Raw genomic sequence first — 27,709 nt, forward strand, 5'->3', positions numbered from 1 at the left:
CGGATGAGAAGTTTGGAAGAAGCAATTATGATTTTATTGCACCCACTGTGCTGACGATTAATGCTGAGTGCGGGTGGAAAATGCACCCTCTCATTTGCTAACACGCACTATAATTATGCATGCCTCTCCAGGTACTATAATTTAGGACTTAAAAAAGCCCCATTTCGAACAAGTAGTGCTGCACTTGTAAAACATTACAGATGTGTTATCATATAAATGAGATAGCTGTGACATGATAGTGCGGTAATAAATCCCCAACTTAGATTTGGAGACAAGATATGTCAAAAGCAAATCCACACTGCCACTTAATCTTCTACATAAACTGTTTATTTTTTCTGAGTCCTACAATAATACATGTCAGACGGCTTTGATAGTTTCCAGATTAATGTGTTTTTCCCCTTCAGGTCATCACAAGACTACTCATTTCATTAAATTAACTCTGCTAGTTGCAGGGTGGAAACGTGCTTCAAAACATAACTGTTCACACCAAATTGGGAGCTGGCAAGATGGAATTAATAAATAAAACTGATTTCCCCCCATTTCCAAGGACGGTTGGAAATGTCATCTTGAGCTGCATCTTGATTTCCCCAGCTCCCGTGGGGAGCGATAAGCCCCACGATTATGTGTGTGCTGGCTGTAGGATTCGCTCACCCAAAGCCATTTGTTTGATGTCTGATGGATTCCACCCCTTCTTGTGATGTCTCTGGGGTGGAGCCAGGCCTCACCAGCCCACACCCTAATTAAAAAGAACGGCACCTGCAAAAGCAAAAGACCTCTCCATTAAAGCTTCCCTCCAGTCTCCTCCCCAAGGTGAAAGCCACCACCGACAGAGCAAGTTCTTTCACACCTGCATGAGCTCCGGGAGCTTCAGGCAAGGCGTGCGCCTGACTCCATGCCCTGCCCAGAGCCCAATTTTCAATTTGGAAAACCCTCAGAACTACCTCATCCCTCCCAATAATTTACAAAGTAGCCACAGTGAGGCTGTGTCAGTCCAGGAAATCAATTTGACAGCATGAGAATGTGTTCCTGGAGCCTCCAGTCTCCAGACTCTATAGACCCGGGGTTGGCAACGTTTCTTCTGGAAAAGGCCAGAGAGGGAACATTTTAGACTTTGCATGCCATAGAAGTCTCTGTCTCAACCAGCCAACCCTGCCATGGCCTCTGCAAGTGCAGCCAGAGACAGTATGTAAATGGATGGGCATGACTGTGTTCCAGTAAAACTTATATATGGACACGGGAACTTGGATTGAATTTTTCATTTTTTGTTTTTTTCATGTCACTAGATTTTCTTCTTCTGAATTATCTTCTATCATTGAAAATGTAAAAACCATTCTTAGCTTGTGAGTTGTACAAAGACAGGACCAGATTTAGCCCACAGGCTACAGTTTGCTGACCCTGGTATAGAGGGCACTGGGTTGAGGAGCCTCAAACGCATTTCCCAGCGCCAAAATCTGAGGATGCTCTAGGGAACCCAGAACTGCTGTTTGAGGTGTATAGCAGGCATTAGGTGTTGCTTCTCTCCTACACACCTTCTTCCCGTGTCACTAACGCTCTGAGAGGTCAACAAGAAATTCCCACAGGAGACTCCTGGCTTGAATCCCAAGGAGCCTCAGAGAGAAGCCCAAGACCCCTGAATGCATTTTCATCATGCAGGTAGAGCAAGAAGTACGTGGTGTCAGAGGAGAAGGCAAGGAAGGCATCAACCAGAACAGGGCTGGCAAAAGGTAGCAATGCTAAACGGCCCTTTCTCTCACTGTGTTACGACAAAGCCTCAAAATCTTTCTTAACCCACTGATCTACAGAGACACTAGCATGAGGCAAGCACACAAACAAAACCAGTTTGCCATCATCTACATCTTTTATAATTTTTTTTCTAGATAGAGGAACACAGGACATTTGGCTGGAGGCACTTGACTAGCTCCAATGCAGATGTTTATTCTGAGGGGCAGCTACAGTTAAGAGGGTTAGAGGTGGCAAATGGGAAAGAGGAATGTGAGGAGATATTTTTCCTAGTTTTTATTCTGTGGGCCTTCCTCCCAATGAAGGGATCGCTATGGGCCACTTCTCAATCTGAAGAATGTCAGACCAAACAAGGAAGAAATTGGTCTTTAAAGTACTTCATCAGCAATCAAGTTGTCTAGTGATCCAGATGGGTTGGTTCTGGTCTGCTCTTCACTCCATAGGAGGGCAAGGATCTAATTCTATTTCTATTCTCTTGTGACCACCTGGAAGCTACAAACCTAGCCATTGACTATAAAAACATTCTTCTCCCAGAGTGGGAATTGAACATGTTTGGTAGGAGAGCCACTGAGCAGAAATCTGGATCCTTTTTTAAAGTAACTGTGTACTGGTCACTGAAGACCAGGTTAACTGTTGTAACACACAGTAATTACCAGAGCAGCTCAACCAGAGAAGTAGTTACTATTTCCCTTGCGTAACATCCAATGCAGGTGATCCTGTTCGGCTTGCTTTCCTGAGTGGTTCTCCTCCCAGTTGTGACTCGGGGATCCAAGCCCTGGAATTTTGGATGGAATCTTGAATGTCAACGCTTCTCAAATTTTAGTGTGCAAAATAATCACTTGGAGAGTGACCCACCACCAGAGATTCTGATTCACTTGGGGTGAGGTGGAGCCATGAATTTGCATTTTGAGTACATTTCCAGGCGATGTTGGTGCTGTTGACCCATAGACCGAACTTTGAGCAATAGCTTCCTACATGGACATCTGGGCATATTGTCAAGAAATAAAATGTGAATGTTGGTATGGGCAGTATGATACAGTTTATGTAAACATTTACTTGCACTGCACAGAGACACAGAGACACCATTACTACTTCCTAGAATGACAGCCTCAAAGATTCACATCAAGCTAATACCTGCGATTACAGCAGGCTTGGGGATGGAGGTAGGGTGGCCTAGGGGTCTTCAACCTTATCTGTAAACTTTTAATTTTCTATAAGTGGTATTTAATCTTTGTGTTGTCTGAATGACTGATACTTAATAATTTTTTTAAAAGCCCTAATGTCTCTGAAGTGCTGCCTCCCCCAGCAGAATCCACTCCTCCATCATCTATATGCTTCTGATCAATTTGGATGTTGGGTCTTGCAATTATCTGTTGGACCATGAGCTCCCTGAGAGGTGAGGCATTTCCTGCTCACTTCGGTCACTTTGTGTGGAAACAGGTGCTTCACGCACAGAAGGTACTTAGCACACGTGAGTGACTCAGAGGGTCTCTTCTGGGTGGATCGGTGATTCCACAATAAAGCCTGGGGTTAAACCCCTCTCTATACAGTTGTCTAGCCCAATCTGCAGAAGGCTGGCATGAGGTGGACCACTTGGTTAACAGCCCATGGTTGTCACACAGCCTGTTTTTTCCCCATGCAGCCGTTCTAGTTGCTACAATATGGAAATACTTCTGGGCAAGCCAGTGTCCCCATCCTCCCCCAACATGGCTTTCCCATTTAGCACTACAATCCAGCAACTAAAGGGTTAAGGCCTGCCCCAGCAGGAAGGGGCCCAGAACCTTGCTCCAGAGCTGGGCCAGTGTTGACTGGTTATCAGATATTATGAGGGTCACCCCTGAGTGTTCCTAATAGGCAACAGGGCTAAGTTCCCTTATCTACGTGCCATTCTCATGGAACCCTCAGCATGTCCCTCCACTCTGAAGGCTGAGGCCCCAAGTGCCTATCTAGACCAGAGTCCTTGAGGACAGAGCTGGGACTCAATCCCACTTCTGTCTAACACAGAGCCCCTGTCTTTACCACAAGCTCTGCTGCCAGTGGTAAAGGCCACCAGCTCTGGGCACCAGCTGGAACCACCAATGGAACATTTAAGCACTAAAACTCCAGCCCTGCAAGGAAACAGTCCTCAGCAGGTCACCTGGGTGTCTGGGCCTCACCGGGCCACATGCTCTCAGGAATTCCCAGCACACTTTGAGCCCTGCCTGGCCCACCTGGCCCACCTGACTCCAGAAGGCCCCTTCCAGAAGTCCGTCACATCCCATATGAACAAGGAGGCCGCTGGCTGAATGAACGGTTCAGCATATCAAGTTAAACAAAAACCTCTCTAGGATTGTGCAAGAGCCTCTGGAGTACCGAACGAGATGCCACATCTGCCCACTCCAGGGACTTGGAAGTTCAGGTGCTTCTCCTTTCCCGCTGTTCCGTTTACACAACACAGGAATGAAAGGAAAATAGATAAATGTTATTTATCCACAAGACACTTTAATCAAATTCTCCAAAAAGGAAAAAAAAAAAAGCTTATTAATGTAGTCAGCATCCCAGAAATGACAAGTGACATTTGTAATTGAAGCTAAATGCTTCGGGCTCCTGGGCGCGCTGGAGGAGGTGGCGCAGAGGTGACGGGCATTGGCTATGACAATGCAGCGCGCCCGGCTGGGAGAGCAGATCTCCACTCTTGCAGCAGCCCAGCCAGGAGGAGCCTCCAGCTCCCCTTAATCACAAATCAAGCTGAGTGACATCTGAAATGGTAATAATTTCCCCACGACTCGCAGCTGCCCCTCTGCATTTCGGAGCTCATTCCCAATCAGAGTGCCTTACCCACGGCAAACAGCAGCTGAACTTCATGCAAAAGCCATCAGCAACAGGGCTGCAATTAATCCAGGAGGGAAATGAGTATTTCCATGTTGAAGAATGTATTTGAAAAAAGTAGCACGGAGGATACACTTTTTTAAAATGAAGATATTAGGAGCGCCTGGGTGTCTCAGTTGGTTAAGCGACTGCCTTCGGCTCAGGTCATGATCCTGGAGTCCCTGGATCGAGTCCTGCATCAGGCTCCCTGCTCGGCAGGGAGTCTGCTTCTCCCTCTGACCCTCCCCCCCTCTCATGTGCTCTCTCTCTCTCATTCTCTCTCTCTCTCTCTCAAAAAATAAATAAAAATATTTAAAAAAAATGAAGATATTAGTTCTGAACCCCTGTAGAAATGCATTCATACATTTCTCTGCCAGATAATCCGGAACAGGGGAAGGCGGAGTCTTCTCTCTCAACCAACCTGCACCCCAACCCCTAAATTCACCTTGGGGCACTATTCTCAATTGCAGTGGCTTAGAAACATCAATACCCGAGTCCCAACTCAGTCTCTTGAATGGGGAAGGGCGTGGACACTGATCTGGGCAGATCTGTATCTCCAGATGGCTCCAGTGTCAGCACACTAGAAACAAGAGTATTATGTCCAGCCTGGCGACTCGAGTGTGCCAATGAGTAGCACTGAGGGCGAGCCCCTGTAAGTGTGTAGAGCATCTTGACAGCATCTCCCCAGATCTCATAGCAATGCCAGGCATTTACACTTTGATGTGGACCTCAGGCATTCGAGGTGTGCTGGGACGACAACCTCCTCCTTTAACTCATGGGTGATGATTACCTACCTGTATTAGAACTTTGTTCTGTGCCTCTGCAGTTTGTTCTATTTGTTTGTTCTGTTTTGTTTCATGTTTACATACAAACTCCTCCTTTAGAGGTTGTTTGTAGCCACTTAGGCTCTGAAAAAACTAGAATGACAAGAATAACAGAGGACTAGGGGACATTAAAGCATCACAGGGAAGAGAAAGAGAAAGGAGAATAGAACTCACCTGGTGACAGAAGGGAGGTCTACAGATGGAGCAGGAAAAAATATGACAGTGTCTGTGCCCACTGCGTGCTGTGTACAGAATGCCTAGCATCTGCCACTTCAAGTGTGCTCCGAGGACCAGCAGCAGCAAGTGGGAGTTACCTAGGAACTCAGAGTCTTGGGCCCCTGCCCAGCCCTTGGGAAGAATCTGCATTTGCAATCTGTAATCTGCACCTTAATACGATCTCCTGGTGATGCGTGTGCATGGGAAGTCTGAGAAACACTCCATGGGCATTCAGTAACAGGCAGAACATGTTCTGTGATCACGGTTAACGCCTTGTCTCTCCCTTTCTCTTTCTTTCCTTGACAGCTGATCACCAACACACAACCAGCTTCTGACTCATTCTAAATGTCCAGAGAAAATGCTTGATTTACTCAAGCCCGGGATGATTTGGGAACATAAATACGTGAAAATAATCATTTCAGAAGAAAAAAGAATCTGTGTCCTTTCAACTGTTTCCTAAGATCCACCATAACTCCATCCATTGGGATTCTTTTTTTTTTCCCCCCAACAAGTATCGGTGAGCCCATGAACAGACATACCATCATGGTGCACAGGGTGGTTTTTGTCTCAGAAACCAAAGGCAAGTGCCTTAAAAGGAGTTCTCAGTCATGTATAACTCACTGATGGCCTTCTGTGTCTCAAGTTAGAAACTTGATACACATTTACTTGAGCCTTCAAAATAACAATGGATGTAGATTCAATTGTCCCCATTTTACAAATGAGGAAACAGAGGGTCAGAGAGGCTGGGAGACCTCACCAAGGTCACAGAGAGAGTGAGAAGCCAGCCAGGGTCTGACACAGGTGACCTGCAGTCTTTTTACCCATGTGCTTTCTACCATATTCATCAATCTCTGTCATTAAAAAAAAAGGAAAAAAAGGAATTAAAAAAATCAGTCTTCCAAATACACAAAAAAGCAGTGTTACTTCAGCAGCAAAGAAAGCATGTGAATGTTAATGAGACCTTTATCCTCTTTGTTAGTAGATTATTAAACAAGGTTAATATTACTGTGATGGAGGGGGAAAAAACATCCATCAAAATGCCCCCAGAGGCCATAGTGTTTACAGTGCCAAAAAATGGGGATGACATCTACCTGTTTTGCTCACCTGATACCAAGCACATGGACAGAGTGATGGGTGTGCAATGTTGGCTGAGTGGCGAACCATCCCCGAGACCAAGTGTATAGACAGTCTCCCAGGAGAATGTGGCATTGATAAACCACCAAAGCAGAACTTGGGGGTCCTATTCATTTGAGATGTATTGGACATGATAACTTGTGATCCTATTTGAAGCCTCTTGTGTAGCTCACTACTTATCACAGAAGGGTAGACAACTCAGCAGCCAACTGGGGATGTCACTGAAGAGAGGCAAAGGGAAGGAACAGAGAGTCAACTATGTACCAGTCGCAGGTAGCCAAGCATCAGGGGAGGGCGTGAGAAAGTGAGGCAGGCTTCTAGCTTATGTAAAGAACATGGAACTTGAGTCAGGAGGCTCCAGCTAGCATCCCACTCAACTGCTTGCCAGCCCTGGGATCCTGAGCAAGTGTTGCACTTGCCTATGTTTTAATACATGACTCTGCAAGTGTGGAGTCAGGGTTTTTTTTGTTTGTTTGTTTATGGTTTCATTTGTTTTGCTTTGATTGGTGGTAGGATTAATTGATGAAATTATCTAGGCCTCAGTTTCTACATCTATAAAATGGGGATAATATCATCTACCTCTTTCTTACAATAAAGATAAGAATAAGTAATTAGCACTGAATGAGGTACAAAATAAGGGATCCAAAATAGATAGCTGTATTATTGTGCTATTTTTCAGTAAAAACAACTATTATTTAGCACTAAATTTGGAGAAGAATGTATAATTTAAGGAACATCAACAGCCACCATGGAAGGTACTGATAAGTCTTTAATAAGAGATGCAGAAATGAAACATCATGGTCCTTTTTTGTTGTTAACTGATGCCCCTTCCCATCACAGCAAAGAAAGAGCCTACTGCTTTTATGCATCTGTGCAGGCATTTTGACCAGAAGCTAAGCTAACATGGTCCGATATGTCCCAATGTGAGGGAGATTCCTACGCTTGATCTTAGCCAAAAGGCTGAGAAGCAATGTGAGGGAGATTCCTTAGATCTGCCCAAACACAGAAGCAAAGCACAGACTATCTAAGTGACTGTTTGAGAGTGGGGTCTGTGAGCCACAAGTATCAGAGTAGTAACTAGAGTCCTGGGGAAAAATGCAGACTCACATCCTGATGAGTCACCCTTTGAAAGGAGCCCAGAAATCTCAATTTGTAAGAAGCCATCCAGGTGGTTCCCCAGCACATGAAAGTTTAGAAATACAATATCTAAATCAGGGTCTTCAAAAAAGATAGTGATCCAAGACAGTATACAAAGAAAATATTAAAGTTTCTGTTAAAAGTTATTTTTATTTCTCTATTTTTTGGGTCAATAGTTCACATGCTTTATAATGTCCATAATACACGAAATACTACAAAAGTACTGTTTATAAAAAAATTAGTGTGTACATGAAAAATGTCTATGTATCTATACATACAGTTTGGAGACTACCAATCTACACCCTTGATTCCTTGGGCATACACTCCTTACCCTACCTCTCTGGAATGTCTCCTGTGAACTTTTGGCAGGAGAACAACAGCAAATCCCTCAGGGAGAGGGCTCCAGCAAATGCCTCAAGTCTGGGTTTTCTGTGGGGTTGCTGAAAGGGGAGCCACACGCTGGAAGTGCTGGGAGCAGGGGATCCAGCCGAAGCTGTTATCAGTTTCATTTTCAAAGGCTGATGTGTGTTCTCGGTCAGAGAGCAAACCACATGCTCTCTGCCTAAGGATGTGCTATGTCAAGTGAGACCCCAAACTTCTCCAACACCTCCTATTCTTTACAGATTCACACATATAAGCAAGCCAGTAAATTCATTAGTTCCATTATTCAACAAATATCTATGGAGCATCTACTAGAGATTGTCCTGGACACTGGGGCTTAGCAGTAAGCAAAGACGATGAGGCCCCACCACTCATGAACTTACTTTCTTATGGGGATGACAAAAAGTAAAGTAGGCTGAGAAGTAAGTATGAAGATTGTCAGCTCACACAAAGGCTATGCAGAAGAGTAAGAAATGTGAGGCTCTAGTGAGAAACCGGGGGAAGATTACTTAAATGGTACTTGTAGGTAAGGCTTCTCTAAGAGGGTGAGTTCCCAAAGTTCTAATTCCCATGCATTCCTCCTTTGGAAGTTACTAGAAGATATGGTCTACAAAACGTGGGGAGGAACCAAGAGGAGGGTGTAGGACTCAGGAAATAGAGACTCAGTGTGCAAGAGAAGGGAAGGCTCCCTGGGATGGCGGTGGGAAGAAACCCCAAGAGCACAGCTGTCAGTGGCTAAGGGAGCCACCGATCCAGACTGGAGCAGTTCAGAAGGCACAGAGAGTTCTAGAAGATGGTACTGGAGAATGTCCTCCTTTGAGAAGATTTACACAAATGGTAAGCAGGACTGAGGGCAGAATAATTATGTCAGGAACTACGCAAATAGTAATAATATTAATAGCAACAAAGGAATCTGTAAAAGGGAAAGGGCATCATACCATATACTACATGTCTCAGTTGTGAGGAGAGTTTACATAATCCTTATAACATAAACACCAAATACCTAGCTTAGTAAAATTACAAAATAAGCATATCGAGAGGATGGGGTCCAGGAAATATGAACACATGTACGTAGTGGGGCCTGGAGGTTGGGCAGGGTTGTGTGGTTGCTATGAATAAAAGCATGATTCTCAACTTACAGAGCTGGAAGAAGAGAAACTAGTTAATGCTTGACCCTGAACATGTGGTGCCCAGAACCGAACTTCTGAAGTGACTTGGCGGTGGAACCAAGACCCCTCTGTTCTGAACGTAGTCATTAAAGCACTCATTAGTGGGTAAAAGTTGAATCACTGTTTTATTTCCATATCCCTATATTCGATGCTTATAGGGATTGCTACTTCCTGATTGAGCTGTGTTAAAAAAAAAATACATAAGACCACAATATGTCCAATAAGAAGCTTGAAGACACAGTGGCAGGACCATATTTGGCAAAGAAAATTAAATTCCCCCACCCCCACCCCAAAGAGAAGAAAGCAACTTGCAGAAAAACCCGTCGTGGCTTAAACATAAATGTTCGGATCACAAATGTTTTCTGGTAGTGCAAGCAGTAACACTAGCTGGGCCCATCTTTTAATTACATGGTTTGGCCATGCAAATATTCTCAGACATTTTTAGTAAGGCACTGGACTTTTATTTAAATGTGTAATATAAAGAGCTCTATTGCAGTTGCTGATCGGCGCTTCTTTCTTATTTATTGCCTTCCTTTCTCTCCTGCTCCGGCCTTGCCCCAACAATAAAATCCCACTTAGCACTTGCTTTTTCCAAAAAAACATCATTTTTCACCGTCTTAGGAGTAAAGCAAAGAGAAGATGGAAGAGAAATTCTTCTCTTTCTTTCCTTTCATTCTTTCCTTTTTTCCTTTCTTTCTCTTTTTTAAGAAACTAAACATTATTCTCTTCTCCCAAATATTTAATCATAATTATATTAAGAAACATTTATAAAATGTTAAGTAATAAAATTAAATAGGTTGGAGAAAAACAGAGAAGCAGACAGCAAGGATTAAGTGTAGTAATATAAAGAATAGATTATATTTAATGAAAATTTCTTCAGTGTTCAACATTTTTATTATACTTAATAGTGCTGGGCTTCATTTTTGTCTCCAGTAATTGTGTGTCCATAATGAATGGCCATTCTTATTCCCCCATTGAGCCCTGACAGAAATTAATAAACCTAATTCTGTAGGTTTAAGTTTAATTTTGTTGAAATATATAAAGTAGTTACATATTCACTTAGCAGCCAGCTGAAATGCAGTGGCCTTAAGCTTCTTGGCAACTTTATAACAAGTAAATTGTTTTCTGGATCTTTCTCCCGCATTTCCTGCTCCTTTCCTTTCTGATTTTAGCCAGGAGCCTCATTTGTGATGCTTCCAGCTACAGAGGACATGCCCGGCCATAGAGGTGGAACAGTGGCCAGGGTGAACACTGTAAAGTGTACAATTATGTGATCTAGTCCTTTTCCAAGAACAGCTGTTAATGATTGCTCAGCATTCTCTTGTTGGTTTACAGTTTGATCAAGAAAGTATGTAATAAATGGGGGATGGGCATTGTACAAGCCAGCAGTCCTCTAGCAATAAATAATGCGTGCAGTCTGGTTGCCAGAGCTCAGAGAGTATGGAATCTCCCCTCAGGGCTTCAAGCACCAGAGGGGGGCTTCCATACAGAGTCAGCCTTGGGGAATTAGGAGGAATTCAAACGGGCCATGTTGACTAGAGATCGCATCTGACTGGTCCGCCCATTAGGAATGGACTATAAATGTCTTCTCAGAGAAAAGTCAACCACATCTGGGGATCATCCCCCCCCCCCCCGCTTTCATCCTCCCTTCTTCAGTTCCTCCCTCACTCCCTTCTTCAACCCCTCCCTCTAAATGTCCTATCATTCATTCATTCAGCAAATGTTTGACTTTATCACACGTTCTCAGTGTAGGGAACCAACTGACAGCATAAACCAACACGATCCCAAACCTCATGGAGTTTATCATTATGGGTTGTTTTTTTTAAAGGGGAACCCACAAATAAAAGTATGATTTCAAGTGTTATACGGGAGAGAAGACACACACGCAAGGATCAAAATGCTTTCCTGAGGAAATTACAAAAGGGATGAGATCAGAGACAAGAAAATGGGCAGGAAAAGGAGTGGGTGGGGTTCCAGGTACAGTGTCCCTGCAGAGGGGACAGCGTGACAAATCCGAGGACCTGAGGAGGGGATGGGAAGGGAGAAAGGGATGGAGATGAGGTTTCTTAGGAGAGGCCCCACAGGCCACTTTAAGGAGCCCAGGCTTTGTCACAGCAACAATGGAAACCATCCAAGGGGGCCATCAAAAGGCCCCAAAGAGGCAAGAGACTTGCTCAGCTCTGCTGAGCACTGTGTGGAAAAAGGCTACAGGAAATCTTGTTCACATCATCTTCGTTTGTTTTCAAAATGAGGAAACTGATAACCAGGAAGTTTGGTCAGTCCTTGAGCACAAACCAAGAGTTCTGACTTCAAGTGTCTTTTCTCTACACCTTACCAGCCATCTTCCCTGGATTCCCTATCAGCCCTACGGACCAAACTTGATAACGGGAATTGAAAGTACCATGCCCATGAACTCCCTTCTGGAGTCATAGGTCACTGCACATGTTTTCTATCCACCAAATGCTTTCTCTCAAGTCTTCAATATATTCTACTGATAGCCTGAAAGGAGGAAGTACTAAGGACTGTTGTGGACACAGCATACCACAACAATCCCATTTTACAGATCAGCTATGTAAAGGCAGAGGTCGGACACTTACGTCCTCACATCCTCCATCCCATTCACCTATGTGACTTCCCCCAGGAACTGTGACTATACACAATAATGGAAGTGACTTCACAGGAGACTCAAAGTGTCCCCAGAACAACCTCACTGACAGTGATTCAAGAAACTACACAAGAGTCCCAGCTATTGCCTCAAACAATAGTGGGACCCTGGACAAGACCTGGCCTCTCCCTGGGCCTCAGACTCCAGGCAGTGAGTTCTAAGGTCTGGTAATTCCAGCTTCTGAGTTTCAGAATGAAGACTTGGCCCAGGAAGGAGGCCTTAGCTGGTGCTTAAGAGTGAGGGGCTGTCCTGCTGACCAGTAGAACCTTACTGGGCCAAGCTAATGGGCCACCAGATCATAGAAGGGGTGAGACCAAAGGCAGCCTGCGAGAGTCACATCTACTACGCTTCAATTCCAGTTGCTGTGTGACCTTCAGCACATTCATGAACTTTGCTGGGCCCCAGGTTCCTCAGCTATTACCTGGAAGGCAACAAGTCTGCCTTGTCAGACTGCTGTGGATATTAGAGAAAATGTGTGGCCCAGCCCCTGACTTAAGCAGATACTCAATAACATTATACCATCCCTCCCTCTCCTGCCCACCCATCTTTTCCACTTACCCTCCTCCGCTTCCTCCTTCCACCCTTCCCTTTTATCCTGTCTCTTCCTCCTTTAGAGAATAATTGCAGTAGTGCTAGACAGGTCACCCCCATACCCTACTTTGTTGAAGAATCTGTTAACTTAAGATACGAACTTCATTTCTTCGGGCAAGGACAAATGGGAGCTTCCCATGGCAGGTATAAGTCTCAGCGCTGGTACAGCGAGAACTTTCTCAGTCCTTAACACCTCCACGGGTCTGCGTTGATCTATTTTGAGAACCTGTTTAGATGGGGGAGAGGAATGGGCATGAAGGGAGTCCCCAGATGACATCTGCAAGGAGGAGGGAGGAAGAAGGTAACAGGAGAGTGAAAGGACACAAGAAAGAGACAGCCTGGCCTCTGAGAGCCGCCCCAGGTCTGATCTCTGGTCAAGCCAATTCAAGAACCAGAACCAGAATCTGCTTCCCTTGGGGCCCAAAAGATTGAAGCTGCTATTTTGCTTTCCAAGGTTATAAGTTCAAGTACATTAAGTATGTGTGTTGGGGAAACGTGCCGCTGATAAGAACAAGAGATTATCTTGAGAGCATTCCACTGGCCCTGCCCTCCCTCACTTCTCTCTGAACCCTGATCTCTCCCCTGGGACCCTGTCACAGCCAAGCCACAGACTGCAGCATTGCTCTGTCTTCTGCACCATCCACTCCTCACATACACACTGCAATGAAAGACCATCTTCTGATAAGCACAGCAATTAGCAGTCTGGCTATCAGAACCCCTCCTTCCCATCAACACCAATAAAAGGTGGGGGGAGGCTAAGATGGCAGAAATCATAAGCAGGCCCTTTCCCCGAGTGGAGGGCAGCCTGTGATAGTGAGTGATAGGGTTTGGCATCTACTCTTACCAAACAGATTTTTTTTCTTCCTGGAAGCTTGTGAAGATGGAGAAGTCTTTGAAAATGCTTTTACTTGTGGGTGTTGGGCTCGACAGGAGCCCTTATCTGCTTGGGCAGGGTCAGCCTTCAGTACTGCTTCTACATCTCTCAGGATGGCGAAGTCATGGACTTAATGGTAAGCAGGAGGACGGTGTTCTTGAAACCCCAGTGCGTACACATGTGACACAGAATGTTATAAGTGAAGATACTAAAGCTGACTATCAATATATCAAATGACCCATCCAGTTCACCCATCCATCCATCTGTCCGTCCATCCATCCCTCCCTCCTCCCACTCATGAGTCCATCCATCCATTCATCCATACAGCCATCAACAAATGCCTATTGAGTGCTCTAACATTTTAGGCTCTCTGCTGATACCTGGGGATTCCACAGGGAACTAGGCAGACACATTTCCTGCCACATCAATCCCTGAGGAAACATATATGACAAACAATCTCCAGCACAATGCAATAAGTACTAAGATAGAAAGAGTTCAAGGTGCAGGGAAAGAACATCCAACACATAGCTCAAGTTTGGAGTCACTACTCACAGCTTCTCTAGGAAACTTCCTGAGCAGAAAGAATCAACCTGTAGGAGAACCATGTCTAGCTGGGCAGGTAGAGGGAGTACCAGGAAGTAAAAAAGGGCTCCCATTTATTGAGTGCCTACTGTGTATCGGACACCAAGCTTGGCACTTCATAGGCATAAGTATTTCTTTGATTAGTTTTCACCATAACTAGACAAAATGGAGTCTCCAAGCAGTTGTCTGCCCAAGTGCTAAGAGTAAACAGCAGATTTCACAAATGACCTGGTCTTCTCTTGTTCCCGTGACCTTACTCTCCAGCTTCCCCAGTGAGTTCTCCTCCCCAACACCTCTCTTAGGTATGATCAGGGAGGCAGAGAACCAGAGGCTTTGAACATTCTCCAGCCAAGATGGATTTAGAGTCTAGGCTCTGGATTCAAAGGAACCTAGATTTAAATTCCTCTCTGATGTCTACCAGCCGTGTGACTTTGGGCAATTGACCTAAGCTCTCTCAGCCTCAATATCCTCATCTGTAAAATGGAAATTATAATAGCATCTAGGTCAAAGCTTTATAAGAAATTAAATATGCAAAATGCTAAGTTCAGTGCATGTATTTGTACTGTTATTTTATACAGAAATAATACAAAAGCAGTCTCTGTGGAAGGAGCCTTGAGTTGTAGGAGGAGAGATACATAAGATATAAAGACTTCTCAACGTTCTAGGTGAAAGCTACACAAAGAGGCCTTTGTGTGTCCTTGTCCTTCAGCCAGAGGAACACATGGGGGAGAAACAGCCGGTCCTCCGGTGGTTCAGAGGATATCACGGGGCCTTACACTGGATGCCACCCTCACTGTGACAAACATCTCACTCTATTTTTCCAGGCTTGGCTTCCTCTGGCACAGACATCTGAGACTCTAGGGCAGCCTCTGAGGGCAGCTGTGGGTTCTAAGTCTCTCCCAGCCCCTTGAGCCCCTCAGACCAGGAAAGTGATGCCTGAGAGTTCCCCATCTTCCAGAACTACCCAGTCTTGAGGGTTAAAGTCCCTGGGGCATGGAAAGCCCTTGTGCTGGGGGTCCTGCCATCTCTGAGCTCCCCCTCCCACAGCCCCCTTGGGAATGTGTTTGGAGTGGGGGTACAGGTGCAGTGGAGACCACTTCGGGCAGGCCTGTAGGGGGCTTTCCCTGAGGCCGTCTCTGGGCTAGGCCTCTTTTCACACCATTTGTACCCATGTAAATGTGCTTCTCAGATTCCTGCCAACACACTTGGTTTTCTAATGTTGTTTAATAGCTTGAACCACCTTAATGAAATATTCATGTTCTCTTCTCTGTTGGAGCAGTCACCCAGGTTCCCAGAAATTTCTCTCTCTTGTTTTCAAGGACAGCCCCACAGGAAGAGGCTCCTCCTTGCCTGAGGCCTGGGACCCCAGGATTCAGCCCTCAGAGGGGCTGTGGGAGTGCTCCTCCTGGGAGGAGGGGACTGGAGGGCACCAGTCCTGGGCTTCTCCGGGGGTCCCAGGAGCCCTAAGTAGAATGGCCAGGAGCAGAGTATGTGAGCTGGGACTCTGGGTATAAGAGCCCGGCTCCAGGGAGTGGAGAGACCTTCCCCTGGAGATTAGCATCCTGGCTAACACTGCCTGATACACGCTGCCCCTGCGGCACCAGGAACTCGCAGAGGCTGAGGGAAGAGTGCCACCTGTTGAATGCTCAGGATAGCGTGCTCCTTCCCAGAGTTCCAGGCTCAGGCGCCTGCCTGCTTCCAGCACAGCACCCTGTTCCCCTCCAAGCTCAGGGCGGGGAGTGGGGGGAGATCCAGGCACTGCCAACCGCATGGACTCTCTGGGATCATCTGGAAAATGAGGCTGTTGCCCTGAGGGACTGCCTACCACTCAGAGAGAGGAGGTGACTTGCTCCAGTCACAGAGCCCGTCCGGAGCCCCTGCCCTCTATCTGAGTTCTCAGGAGTTCTCAGGAACTCTTTCCACCCTACCACTCTTTTGACGCTGTTTGAATGTTTTTTTTTTTTTTTTAATTAAAGTATTTTTTAACCAAAAAGAAAAAGCCCCAATTCATAAGTGTACGGGGGAACAAAACATCAGAAAGTGAACATGCCCGTGGGATCAGCACTCAGATCAAGATCCAGGACGCAACCGACCCCCCTGGAAGCATCCTCCTCTCTCCCAGTCATCCCCGTTCCAAGGGCGACCAGTATCCTGGCAGAATTGGAACTGCACAGGTTACCGTTTTTGAACTGCATACAAATTAAACCACACACAGGGCATGGCTTCTCTCACTCTGTTCCAGATGTGTGCTTCACCGTGCCTCTGTTATGAGGAACCGTATTTTTCTAAAGTGTGGAGTAGAATCATGTGTGAGAACTGGAGAGACCTGGAAAATCACTGAATTTAGCCTTGCCATGTTTTAGTGAGAGAAGGAACCCCAGAGGGAGGAAGGGACTGGCCTGAGGTCACACAGCTTGCTCAGAGGTCTCTCCCTTGGATGATAAATGCTCGCACACTAACCGCCCCAGAGAGTGGAGGACTTAGCGCCAGGCTGGGACTAGGGACACTGGTCCTCCCCTCACAGACTGCAGGGCCCAGGAACCCATTATGGGTTCCATTCCAGGAGTGACACCCCCATCCCGACCCGCACAGCATCTTGCACGCTGCGCTCATTCATCAAATACTCAAATACTGGTTGAGAGAATGAAAGGATGGATCTCAATAACTTGTTGCTGCCGTTCGGAAAATGGAGATCATGCTGGTGGTCCTGCTTCCCCCCCAGATGCAACAAGGACAGGTGAGACACGAGGTGGGGAGGCACAGTGCTACTGGTCACAAAGGAAGACTCGCGCAGTGGAGAGTGTCCATTGCTTACACTCAGACTCTGAAGCCAGACTGGCCTGGATCCAATTATGCCTCTAGCACTTATGTATTGCCTTAGGTGACCTAGCCAAGCCTCAGTTTTCCAATCTGTAAAAACATCAATTTATAATAGAGCTCAGGTGAGTATGAATGAAGCCAGGCAGGTAAAGTGCTAGGTGAGTGCTCAGTAATTGGCAGTTATAATCATGTCTCTTAACGAGCAACTGGCTCACTTTAGCTCACTTCCCACAAAGAGGCCTCAACATTTAGATAAAGCACCAGTGGGAGGCTTATCTTCAAGACTGAGCGTTAACTTATTAAAGAGCTAGAAAAGACAAGTGGTTTCAGGTAAAGCTTCCTTCCTTTTACCCATCTAAACCTTCATACCCTTTAGAGCCAGCTTGAATCCTACCTTCTGTAAAGAAGCCTGGCCACCCTGATCTCTCCCCTAAGAACCCTAGTAGCACCTTTGGAGACGATTCAGCCTCATTGTTACTGTGTGCAGTTAGTTGTGGGGTACTGGTCCACCCACGTGCTCACAAAGGCTTATCTCTCAGCTCCACTGTGAACCCCAGAGGCATGGCTCAGTGTCCCCTGGCTTGGGGAGACATGTCACGAACCAGGCAGCTTTGAAGAGGCTGTGTCTGCCGTTTTCTCCACTGGGGCACAAGAAAACCTCTCCTTTTCTTCCCTGGTTGGAATAAATACAGAAAACAAAACAAAAATTTCCCTTGACCTCCTCCACCCACAAATAGCAACTTTAACCTTTCAAAATACTGCCTTCAAACCTTCCAGCTAAGCGCATTTTGTAACAAAATTCAGATTCTTGTTTAGAGTCCCTTTTCATTTCTAGACTTTTTTCACTTGATGATACATTATTTGCATTTTCCCAAACTATTAAATTCTGTTCTTTAATAACAATCTGAATAGTTACCCAATGGAATCAGAAACATATCAAAATTTACTTCACAATTCCTCTTGATTCATATTTTTTCTAATGTTTTGATATAAATAATTCTGCTTTATGAGGATAGACTCCCTGAACTGGAATCAAGTGATCAAAGAGCTTTTAATTTTTTTTTCCCTGAGGTATACTTGACATTATACCATTCCATCAGCTCTGGGTAAAATGTAATGTTTCAATATTATGTATTAGTATAATATTATTAATATTAGTATATATTTCAAAATGATCACCACAGTAAGTGTAGTTAACACCTGTCACCATACAGTTATAAAAAGTTTCTTTTTTTTTAAGATTTTATTTATTTATTTGACAGAGAGAGAGAGAGAGACAGGGAGAGAGGGAACACAAGCAGGGGGAGCGGGAGAAGGAGAAGCAGGCTCCCAGCTGAGCCGGAAGCCCAATGCCAGGCTCGATCCCGGACCCTGGGATCAAAACCCGAGCCGAAGGCAGACGCTTAATGACTGAGCCACCCAGGTGCCCCATAAAATGTTTCTCTTATGAGGAGAACTTTCAAGATTTACTCTCTTAGCAACTTTGAAATATGCATTACACTATCAATTACAGTTAATTATTTTAATTTACATTTCTTAAAAAACAATAGCTATGTTCCTATTGTAAACAGGTTTAATCCAAATTTTGAAATAAGAAAAGTGATCACCTTTTCAAGCTCAAGCTGACTCTTTCCGTCTCATCTTCCCATTTTTGTCTCTGGCCACAGACACACACTGACACACAGACACACAGACACGCATGCACACACACACACACACACACACACACGCACACAAGCCTCATGACTCAGCCATGCTAAAATATTTGCAGTTATCTCAATATGCATGGATTTTATGTCAAGGCTTTTGCACATGTTTCTTTGACCAGAGGAGTAAGTTTTCCCTCTCCTGAACATGGCCACATTCTTATCTTTTCAAGACAAGTACTACCTTCTCTGTGATGCTTTCTCTGAGCTTCCAGGCAAAATGAGCCACCCCCCCCACACACTCCTCGATGTTCCCACTGCAACCTGCCTGTTTAATAATAATAATTATATCGATCATAATAGTAATCAAGATGTATTGAGCCCTTATCATGTGCTCAGACAGTATTCTAAGCACTTTTCATGGATTATCCCAGCATTCACTGCTTTGTGGCTTAATGATCAGTTAGCATGTACATCTGTTCCCCCGCCCAGACCATGAGTGATTTCAGGGAGGGGGCTGCCCCGTCTTCTTCTTTGTACTCCCAGTAGCTAGCACAACGCCTGGCACGGCAAATATTTTAGAAATGAATATCTGAACCCACCCTCTACTTATGACTCAGCCAATTTAGGGCTGTGTTAAAAATGACGGCAGAGCTGGAAGAGACTGGCTATATGCAAATCCCATGCCATGGTGCATTTCCCCCAGGAGATCACACCCCTGGAGAAAAGCAGGAAGGTAAAACCATCCAAGAAGTCTTGATGATCATCACAGTGCAAATAGTCCCCCCTGCCCTCCAGAGCCCTACTTTTTATACCCAGGTTTTTGTAAACATTATTTCCTTTAATCCTCTTATTTCACATCTTGGGAGCCTCCAGAAGATACTATTCTTTCCTTGCAGATTGCTTGAAATGGAAGAACAAAGATACTCAACAGATATTGCCTTTAACAAATCCAGGACGCTAATCCTGGGTACATATTTAGCCCTAAATTTGATTTGCTGAGCCCCTGAACCCCTGCCACTGAAAAACTTAGTTCTTGTTGAGGAACATGAGGCTTGAACTCAAGTTCACGCTGAAAGTTCAAGCTGTGGATGCAGGAGAATCAGGAATGGATGTCAGGTTATTGGACTCCACAAACTTCTCTGGATCTTCTCAAATCCTCACTCCAGACAGGTAACCTTGCAGAGAGCAAGTAACCCACCTGACTCCCTCTTTCAGAATTATACCAGCCTCTGCCCTGGGAGAATTCAGGCCACTGTGTGTTGAGGGTCTGTTAGGTGCCTGGCGCTTTACAGACCTTATCTCCAGAATTTGGGTCGAGGAGTATTTGACCAGAGTCCAAGCTCTTTCTGCCATGGCACATCTCAGACTGATCTTCTGCAGAACGTGGGTCAGCAAGAATGCACACATGGTGATGCCCAAAATGTGTTCTGTGCTCAAAGGAGTCAGTTCCACAAACCTAAATGGCTTTATTAACTGCAAGACTTGCCAGAACTTTAAATATGCCAATGTCCATCATGCATTTCCAAGAGTATGCCCCCATGAAGTTGCAAAATTATTTGAATGCAAATCCTTGGTTTTAGAAAGTATCACATGGGACTAGAAGGTGGAAGAACGCATTTAGAGAAAGGCTTCATCACACGTGGATTCTCATTCCTCAGAATTTAACTCCAGTCTTGTTACCTATTCATTCCTTTTTCTAGTTCCTCTGGATTGTGATTTCAATCCTGATCTGAAGTTATTCATCCTCCCTTAAAAGAACTGTGAACAGGGGGCCCTTCATCTTCCTCCGGGGTCCTCTTCTGATCACGCTGCAGGATTCTGCCTCCTCCCCCGCTCACCCCATGTCCACATGCACTGGGAAGATGAACTCAGACCATCCTGTGGATCTGATGCCTGCTGATACCACTCCTGCACTTAAATCAACCTTCTGAATGTGAGGCCAGTGTGACTGGCTTACATTAACCTCTGCCACAAACAGAACCCCTGTCCTGTATCTACCCAAACTCTTTTTTCCTGGTTTGTAGATTGTATAACATACATCCTAATGGAAACAACACCTCAAAATCCTGGCCCAAAACTTTTACTTGACTTACAAACACCAGAGTGTTCTACCCACAAAACGATGGCTTAGGTCCATTAATAAGCTCAGAGGAGGCTGGGTTAAAAAAGGAGAGGGGGTGGGGGAAGAGAGGGAGAGAGAGAGCAGGCAAATTTAATCTAAGCCACTGCTTATTTAAAAATTGATAGGAACTAATTAAATTAATAAAATTTTATTGAACTTTAAAACAAAAATCAATTCTTGAAAAATCCCCCTTTCATTGAATCCAAAACCAATGAAATTCTTTTTTAAATTAAATGGGATGGTAGTCATTGCACTCCTCTGGGACCCGAAATATAAGTTCTTTTTTCTTTTAATTTATTTATTTGACAGAGAGAAGATGAGAGAGAGAGAAAGAGAGAGAGGAGGGGAATCAGGAGAAACAGCAAATGGAGAGGGAGAAGCAGGCTTCCCGCTGAGCAGGGAGCCCAAACGGGGCTCAATCCCAGGACCCCAGGACCATGACCTGAGCCGAAGGCAGACGCTGAACAGATTGAGCCACCCGGGTGCCCCTTGAAATATAAGTTCTAAGTTGAGATTTTTCTTTGGCTTCAAGTCATAAATCATGTTTGCCTATTTAAAACAAATACAAAATCTTAGTATGTAATATAGTTTCTTTGCCTTTTAATGAAGCTGTTAAAAGTTTCATTTCATCCTCTGTCTCTCCAGTGATGTGCTAGTAGATATTTAGTAACTAGCCTTGGTCGTGGAGTGGGTACATACTGACTGGTGACTTCTGCCAGGTTCCATGATGTACATACCCCAGCATGGCTCATGATTCTAAGTTACTAAAGCAATACATGACAATGCGGAGTTAGGAAGAAATTGCACAATCTGCTCCCACAAGCTGGTTTGAGCTGGTTCTGGCACATCACTGAGTCTTCCTCTGTAAGTTTGAAACTGCAAGTATGGTCCATCTAGAATATTACCAACAAGATGGTAACAATATGCACCTCATTCCCAGCTGTGCTGCATGCACACTGAGATACGTAACAAATGTTTCTTGACAATGACAGTGGTGATCACTGTGTTGACCCAAACAATATACTTAGGTATAGAGTATTATTAGGTTAAAAAGAAGAAAACAAAACAAACAAACAAAAAAAACCTTAAACCTCTAATTTCTGGTTTATCAGGGTCTACTAAACTGTATTGATTTGGCTTTATGTGGTATCAATCCATCCACTTTTCCTTTATGTTTTTCTTTTGTTTTCAAAATCAAATGAATGCTTACAATTGCTACAAGTCAAATGAAGTGAGTTCCTTTTCCTCCCTTCCACTACTGTCCCTGCTCATAATTACTAAATAACTCAAAATACCTGCCAAGTTTGTTTATCCCATGAAAAGATGGTGGAACTTCAAGGAATCTTCCTTTATGCATTTTACACCTCATTTCTAGACAAAATCCCCAGGGGTGTTGGCTGAACATGCACAATCTTAGCTATGCCAGGCCAGAGAATGGAAAGGAGGGATGGATATAAGCAACAGCGAGAGGGGAAGGTACTCACATTTTCAGAGTCCACTGTGACTGTAACTGTACTAGGGGTATTGCCTCTGTGATTTCACTTAATCCTCAAAATGCTCTTTGCTAGCTATTCTTATCTTTAATTTTTTAATGGACAGACTGAGGTGTGACTTCATTATAGGTCTACCAGCACACAGCTAGTGCAGGCTGGAGGTTAAGATTCACATGTTGCTTTCTCTGACTGCCCTGCCGCTGATTTCTCCACACACCATACTGAGCTGTAAAAGTAATCTAGGGAATATTTCATTCAAGTTGGTGAGTTTTCCCTACAAATTCCGTCTCTAGGGCTACTCTCCTCTCGCATCTTGTGACCTACTTCTCCCCAGTGTCTGAGAGGACAGAAAGCAGGTGCATTGTCTCCCTTCATCCAAAGACTCCATCTACCTCTGCGCAAGAACTAGGACACCTCTCCAAAGCAAGAGGGGAAGAACTTCGTCTACCACAGAGTCAAGACACATTCTAACAGATCTTGCCTCGATGAGGCAGCTGTCTCTCTGGGCAGTCTGGGTCTTCACTCAGGAAGCCAGCACACCAGCCTGAGAAAACTGGTCTCTTCCCCCTTCCCTGGCACACACAGATGCCTGTGCGTACAGAACTGCTGGGGCTCCTAGGCAAATCTGTCCACAGCTCCTACGTTTGCCCATGTCTGGCAGCTGGATAGGACCACACCAAAATCCAATGGATACTAGCATTTGATGATATTCTATAACATGCTGGCACTTGAATTTCGCAGTTTTACCCATGTGTTTTAGTCCTGAGACAAAATCATACCTGTGGTATCAAAGCCCACGTAAAAATATAAGGTAAAAAAGTAAGGCAACATATATCCCAGGTCAGGTCATGTCACCCCTCTGCTCCAATCCCTATAATAAAAGAGCAACTCAGAAAGCTTACCATGATCTATGTGGCAGATTTTATTTTCTAGGGTGTCTAACGTGGCCACAAAAACATCTCCTGCCCCACTGGAGGAGGGAACTGTGCTGCTCCCCCATGAAGAGGTGGAGTCTATGTCTCCTCCTCTGAAAACTGGGTGGCACTTTGTGACTTCCTGGGTCAACACAGTGTGGTGCCAGTGACACTGTGTGACATTGGAGGCTAGGTCATACAAACACCATGCACCTCTATCCTGTTCTCTTGAGACACTTTCTCTTGGAGCCCAGTTGCCACTCCAGGAGAAAGTCCAAGTTGCACAGAGGGAAGCACACACTTTTGCTGAGCTTTCAGCCAGTACCCAGCACTAACTTAGCAGCCACATATCGGAATCATCTTGAAATTCCCCAGCACCCCATCCAGCCACTCCAGCTGATGCAACACTGAGCAGCAATGAGCCATCCTTGCTGAGCCCTACCCAAACTGCAGATCTACAGGCAACTGAATGTTGTTTTAAGCCACAAAGTGCAGGGTGGTTTGTTACACAGCAAATGATAACTGAAACAGACTACAGACTACATGGCTTTATACGAACTGGTCTCCCGTTTGCTCTGCGATTTCTTCTTGGCCACTCTACTCCCGGGTCACTCTGTACTCTCTACTTCTGCAAACGTGGAAAGCATGGGGCAGAAGACCACACTCTTTAATTTCTTTCAATGATGTTTTATAGTTTTCTGAGTAGAAGTCTTAGACATCTTTCTTTCCCCCTAATATTTAATGTATGTGATGCTATTGCTAACGCATCCTGGCTATCCTCATTTTCTAATTATTTGTTGTGGGTGTGTAGAAGCACAGCCAATTTTTACAAATTGACTTTATATTTAGCAACCTTGCTTAATTCACTTATTAATTCTTATCGTTTATTTATAGGCCCTTTTAGGTTTCTACTTTCCAATAATGTTGTCTGCTAATGATAATTGTATCTTTTCCTTTCTTATTCTTATATTCTAAAATTTCTTTTCCTTTCCTTACCGAACTGGCTGGGACATGGAATGTGACATTAAAACGATCTGATAACAGCAGGCATCCTTGTTTGGTTCCCAAACTCAAGGGAAAGCTTTAAATATTTCACCACTAATTAGGATATTCGGTGCAGTTTTTGTAGATATTCTTTATCAGAATAAAGAAGGCTCTTCCTCAGGTCAACTTAACAAGCATTTGCTGATCAACTGTTATGTCCTAGTCACTATCCTAGGCAAGAGGAGAATTTTAAATTCTCATTTTGGATGACACACTGTGCTTGCTTGGAGAAATTCACCATGGAGGATGTAAAATAGGTCAATACCACACAGAGTGGTGGGGGAAACACCTGACTTTGACAAGGGGAGCGAGTGAAGGCTCTCAGAACACAGAACATTACAGGAGGGGCTCAAAAGATGAGGTAAGTGAGACAGTTAATAAGAACGATGTACAAGGGCTACTCCCTTACAAATTCTCTTCTGCGTGTTTATCTGTACATGTGGACGTCCTTTTACAGAGCGAAAAGATTACCCTAAATCACTGTGCACGGGACATTTAGACAAATCTAATATTCTTAAGTATTCTTAAAGGAAGTTGTAATTGAAAGAATATAGAAGCCCACTATAAATATTTTTAGGGACAATTCCTGAGTTCTATGTACACAGGTTTTCTAAGAACTTTCCATGAGGCAAAATGAAGAAAATGGATTATGCTTTCTATGCCACAAACCCATTGTTACCACTCTGTCCATTTCTTTACTGGCTATATTTGCAAATAATACCACAGGCAAAGAAGAAAAGTTGACTTAGAGCAAGTTACACAATATGTGGTTTACAAGTACTTACCTTATGTAATCATGATACATATTAAGTGTTAAATAAATACATGTTGATTTGGCTTGGCCTGGCTATGTGGGTAGCCTACCAAAAAAAATAGTCTGGCCAGAATTACACTACCTTGGGCCAAAGGCTGTCCAAAAAGACCAAATACAGTGGGGTCTTTGAGTTCTACAGTTTTAATTTCTTTCTTTTTAAAAAGAAAGAAAGGTATCTGAGAGTAAAAATAGGTAACATCACAGTTAGTTTTATAAGAGGAATCATCAAACAAATATATCATAGGTAGGGCTATTTTAACCAAAAATGTCTCTAACACCTTGAGTTTTGCAAATAGACTGAAAAGTCATGTACGTGTCTGCTGGTGACTTACCTTCTCCAGGAGAATAACAAGGTGAACGCTCATCAAGGTCATGTCCAAACATCTGGAATTATTCTGAAAGCAGAGAAAAAAAATAAAGGTGGAGTCAGATCTGGAATGACAAAAATTGAGGTCTTTAGGCTTGATGAAGACTGGAAGTCTAGCTGGTGCCCCATCCATACCCCTTTGGGATCTATCTTTGCAGTGCCTGCCAGCCAGGCTTCCAGGCCAGTATTTGCCTCTCCTTGCTTGATGGCTTTCCCTGCAAGTTGGAACTCAAACTGTCCCAAGTGCTAAACAGTAAATGCTCCTGGTTAAGGCACTGAACGATGACTGTTAGGAGTCTGTGTATCTAACCTCAGGTGGGAATTCTAAGCAGAGTTCTACGATGGTTCTAAGATTTGCCCTGTAGGAGTAAACTCATTACCCACAGAGGTAATTTGTGGTCTTATTTTCCCATCCTTCTACCAATGCTTCCTGGAATCACTTCCAGGATAAACCACTTCATTTGGATTCTTGTCTCAGGGTCAGCTTCTGGGCAAATCCCAACAAACACAGATTATATTTGACTTAAACAAAGGACATAGGTATCCATTCCCCACTTTGTCATAAGTAGATGGTGGCACTATCCCCTGCAAATCACACACTCTCTAAAGGAACTCACACATTCTGTTGGAGGGTCATGGAGGACTTGAAGCAATTATCAGGACAAGTCAAGTCAAAGCAACTGTCAACTAAAATTGTGGCTCATTGGAGCACGAGCATCATTTTTTTGCTTGACTTAATTGCATAATTGCCTTGGTTCTCAGCTTAGTATGTGCAGACCTGGAGAAGAACAATTAATGATCTAACATGAGGGGGTACCCATCTCTGTGGCTTCTGGCCAAGAGGGAGATGCATCAATGTCAAAGACAGCTATCTTCAGAGACCCTCTCAAGGGGAGAAATTTCTCTTTCAATTATGACCACCTAAATACCATGATGAAAATTGCTTTTTATGAAATCAAGCCACGGAAATTAAACTTTTGGGGAAAACAGTTAAAATTTTAGCCTCAGAGCCCTCTGTCCACTACATTGGAGAAATATCCAGAGCATGTCAGACGTAGCTACTAGATTCCATAAGAGTCTTGCTTTTGACATCTCAGTATACTCAGTGAACGTTTCTGTGTGTGAGCAAGTGGCATGGCTTTCAGAAGCGAGTCGTGTCTAAATTCCATATTCATTCTTATTATAGAGGAAACATTGTAATAAATGAGACTCTAGTCTTAAACTTTTGTTCAAATGAGAATATTAGGCACAAAAAATCCCAAATAATTAGTGAATACAAGTTTCAGAAGGGTCCCTTAATCCAGGAGCAGAGTGGCTTGCCCCTAAGGATGAGATTCAACCATATCACAGGAAGAGCAAAAGACCAACAAACAGCCAAATGGAAAGCCAGCATTGAGTTTCTTTCTTTTTGAAAGTAATTATTAGATCTCTTTGACAAGCTGAAGAGTGAAGTTAATGCCTTTATTGTCTCTACTTCAAAGCATATCTAACTGGACTTCACAGGAAAAAAAAAATACCTTCCCCCCATAGCCCCCCATTAGTCACCATTATTCTATTTGAATATGACTAAGATTAATCAATATACATTGATGAATGTGGCTTAACTCTAATGACTCTGATATTATTTCTAGTAAATTCTCTTCATTGAAATACATAGGCAAACATAATCTCCCTCAGAAGCAGAACCTGATGGTATCAGAGAGCTAGCATTAGGAATTTCTGTTTTGTTGCTTTGTTTTGTTTTAAGCATGAGGAAGAGGTGAATTAGTACCTCTTCCTGTATGTAGGAGGCTTTTGCTCAAATGCATGTGGCTCAAAAGCCCCAGTAAAGAGTTTATCTTGGGGATGACCAGGGAGTTGGACTTACCCAGAGTGAGGTCAGTTTCAGAAAATGTGCAAACTGGACAAGCCACATTGAATTTTTACAGTTCCTTAGTTGCTTCATGCCCTTGCTGGCCTTGGGGTTTGTATCTGTTCTTCTCCTTGCCTGTAATATTTGTTAGCCCACAGTCCCCCTATATCCCTACCCCGCAAGCCCCCTCCAACGTGGTCATTTTCATTCTGCTGGGGTTGGCATTTCAGGTCTGGAGAAATGGATTTTTCTGGAGGGAGATACTGTTTGTATGCTTTCTGAACCATTGCTATATAAACCTTCACACCACTTCTCCTTGATTGGTTGTCTGCCCATCCGCTCAGGGCTTGAACTCCTCCCTCCTGCCTGGGTGGACGGTGACCTCCTCTTTAAATGGGCCTTGGACAGTCTCTCCTAATCTACCCAAGGCCAGCTTCTAAGTCCACAGCTTGCTGTTTGGGGCCTCTGTCCACA

The 27,709-nt window shown here is 44.2% G+C and overlaps 1 protein-coding gene across 2 annotated transcripts in view; it reads right to left on the reverse strand.

Moving 5' to 3' along the window:
* LOC112814716 (uncharacterized) overlaps positions 1–27,709 on the reverse strand; it is a 696,136-nt gene that overhangs the window by 432,789 nt on the left and 235,638 nt on the right. For both annotated transcript variants that reach the window (XM_073882323.1, XM_073882324.1), the window contains exon 3: positions 25,349–25,411. In XM_073882323.1, coding sequence (XP_073738424.1) covers positions 25,349–25,411 — 63 coding nt within the window. The remainder of the gene's footprint in view (positions 1–25,348; positions 25,412–27,709) is intronic.

The sequence above is a fragment of the Callorhinus ursinus genome, unplaced genomic scaffold, assembly GCF_003265705.2.
Source record: "Callorhinus ursinus isolate GAN/ISIS: 27379988/994484 unplaced genomic scaffold, GSC_fseal_2.0 scaffold46, whole genome shotgun sequence".
Classification (NCBI taxonomy): domain Eukaryota; kingdom Metazoa; phylum Chordata; class Mammalia; order Carnivora; family Otariidae; genus Callorhinus; species Callorhinus ursinus.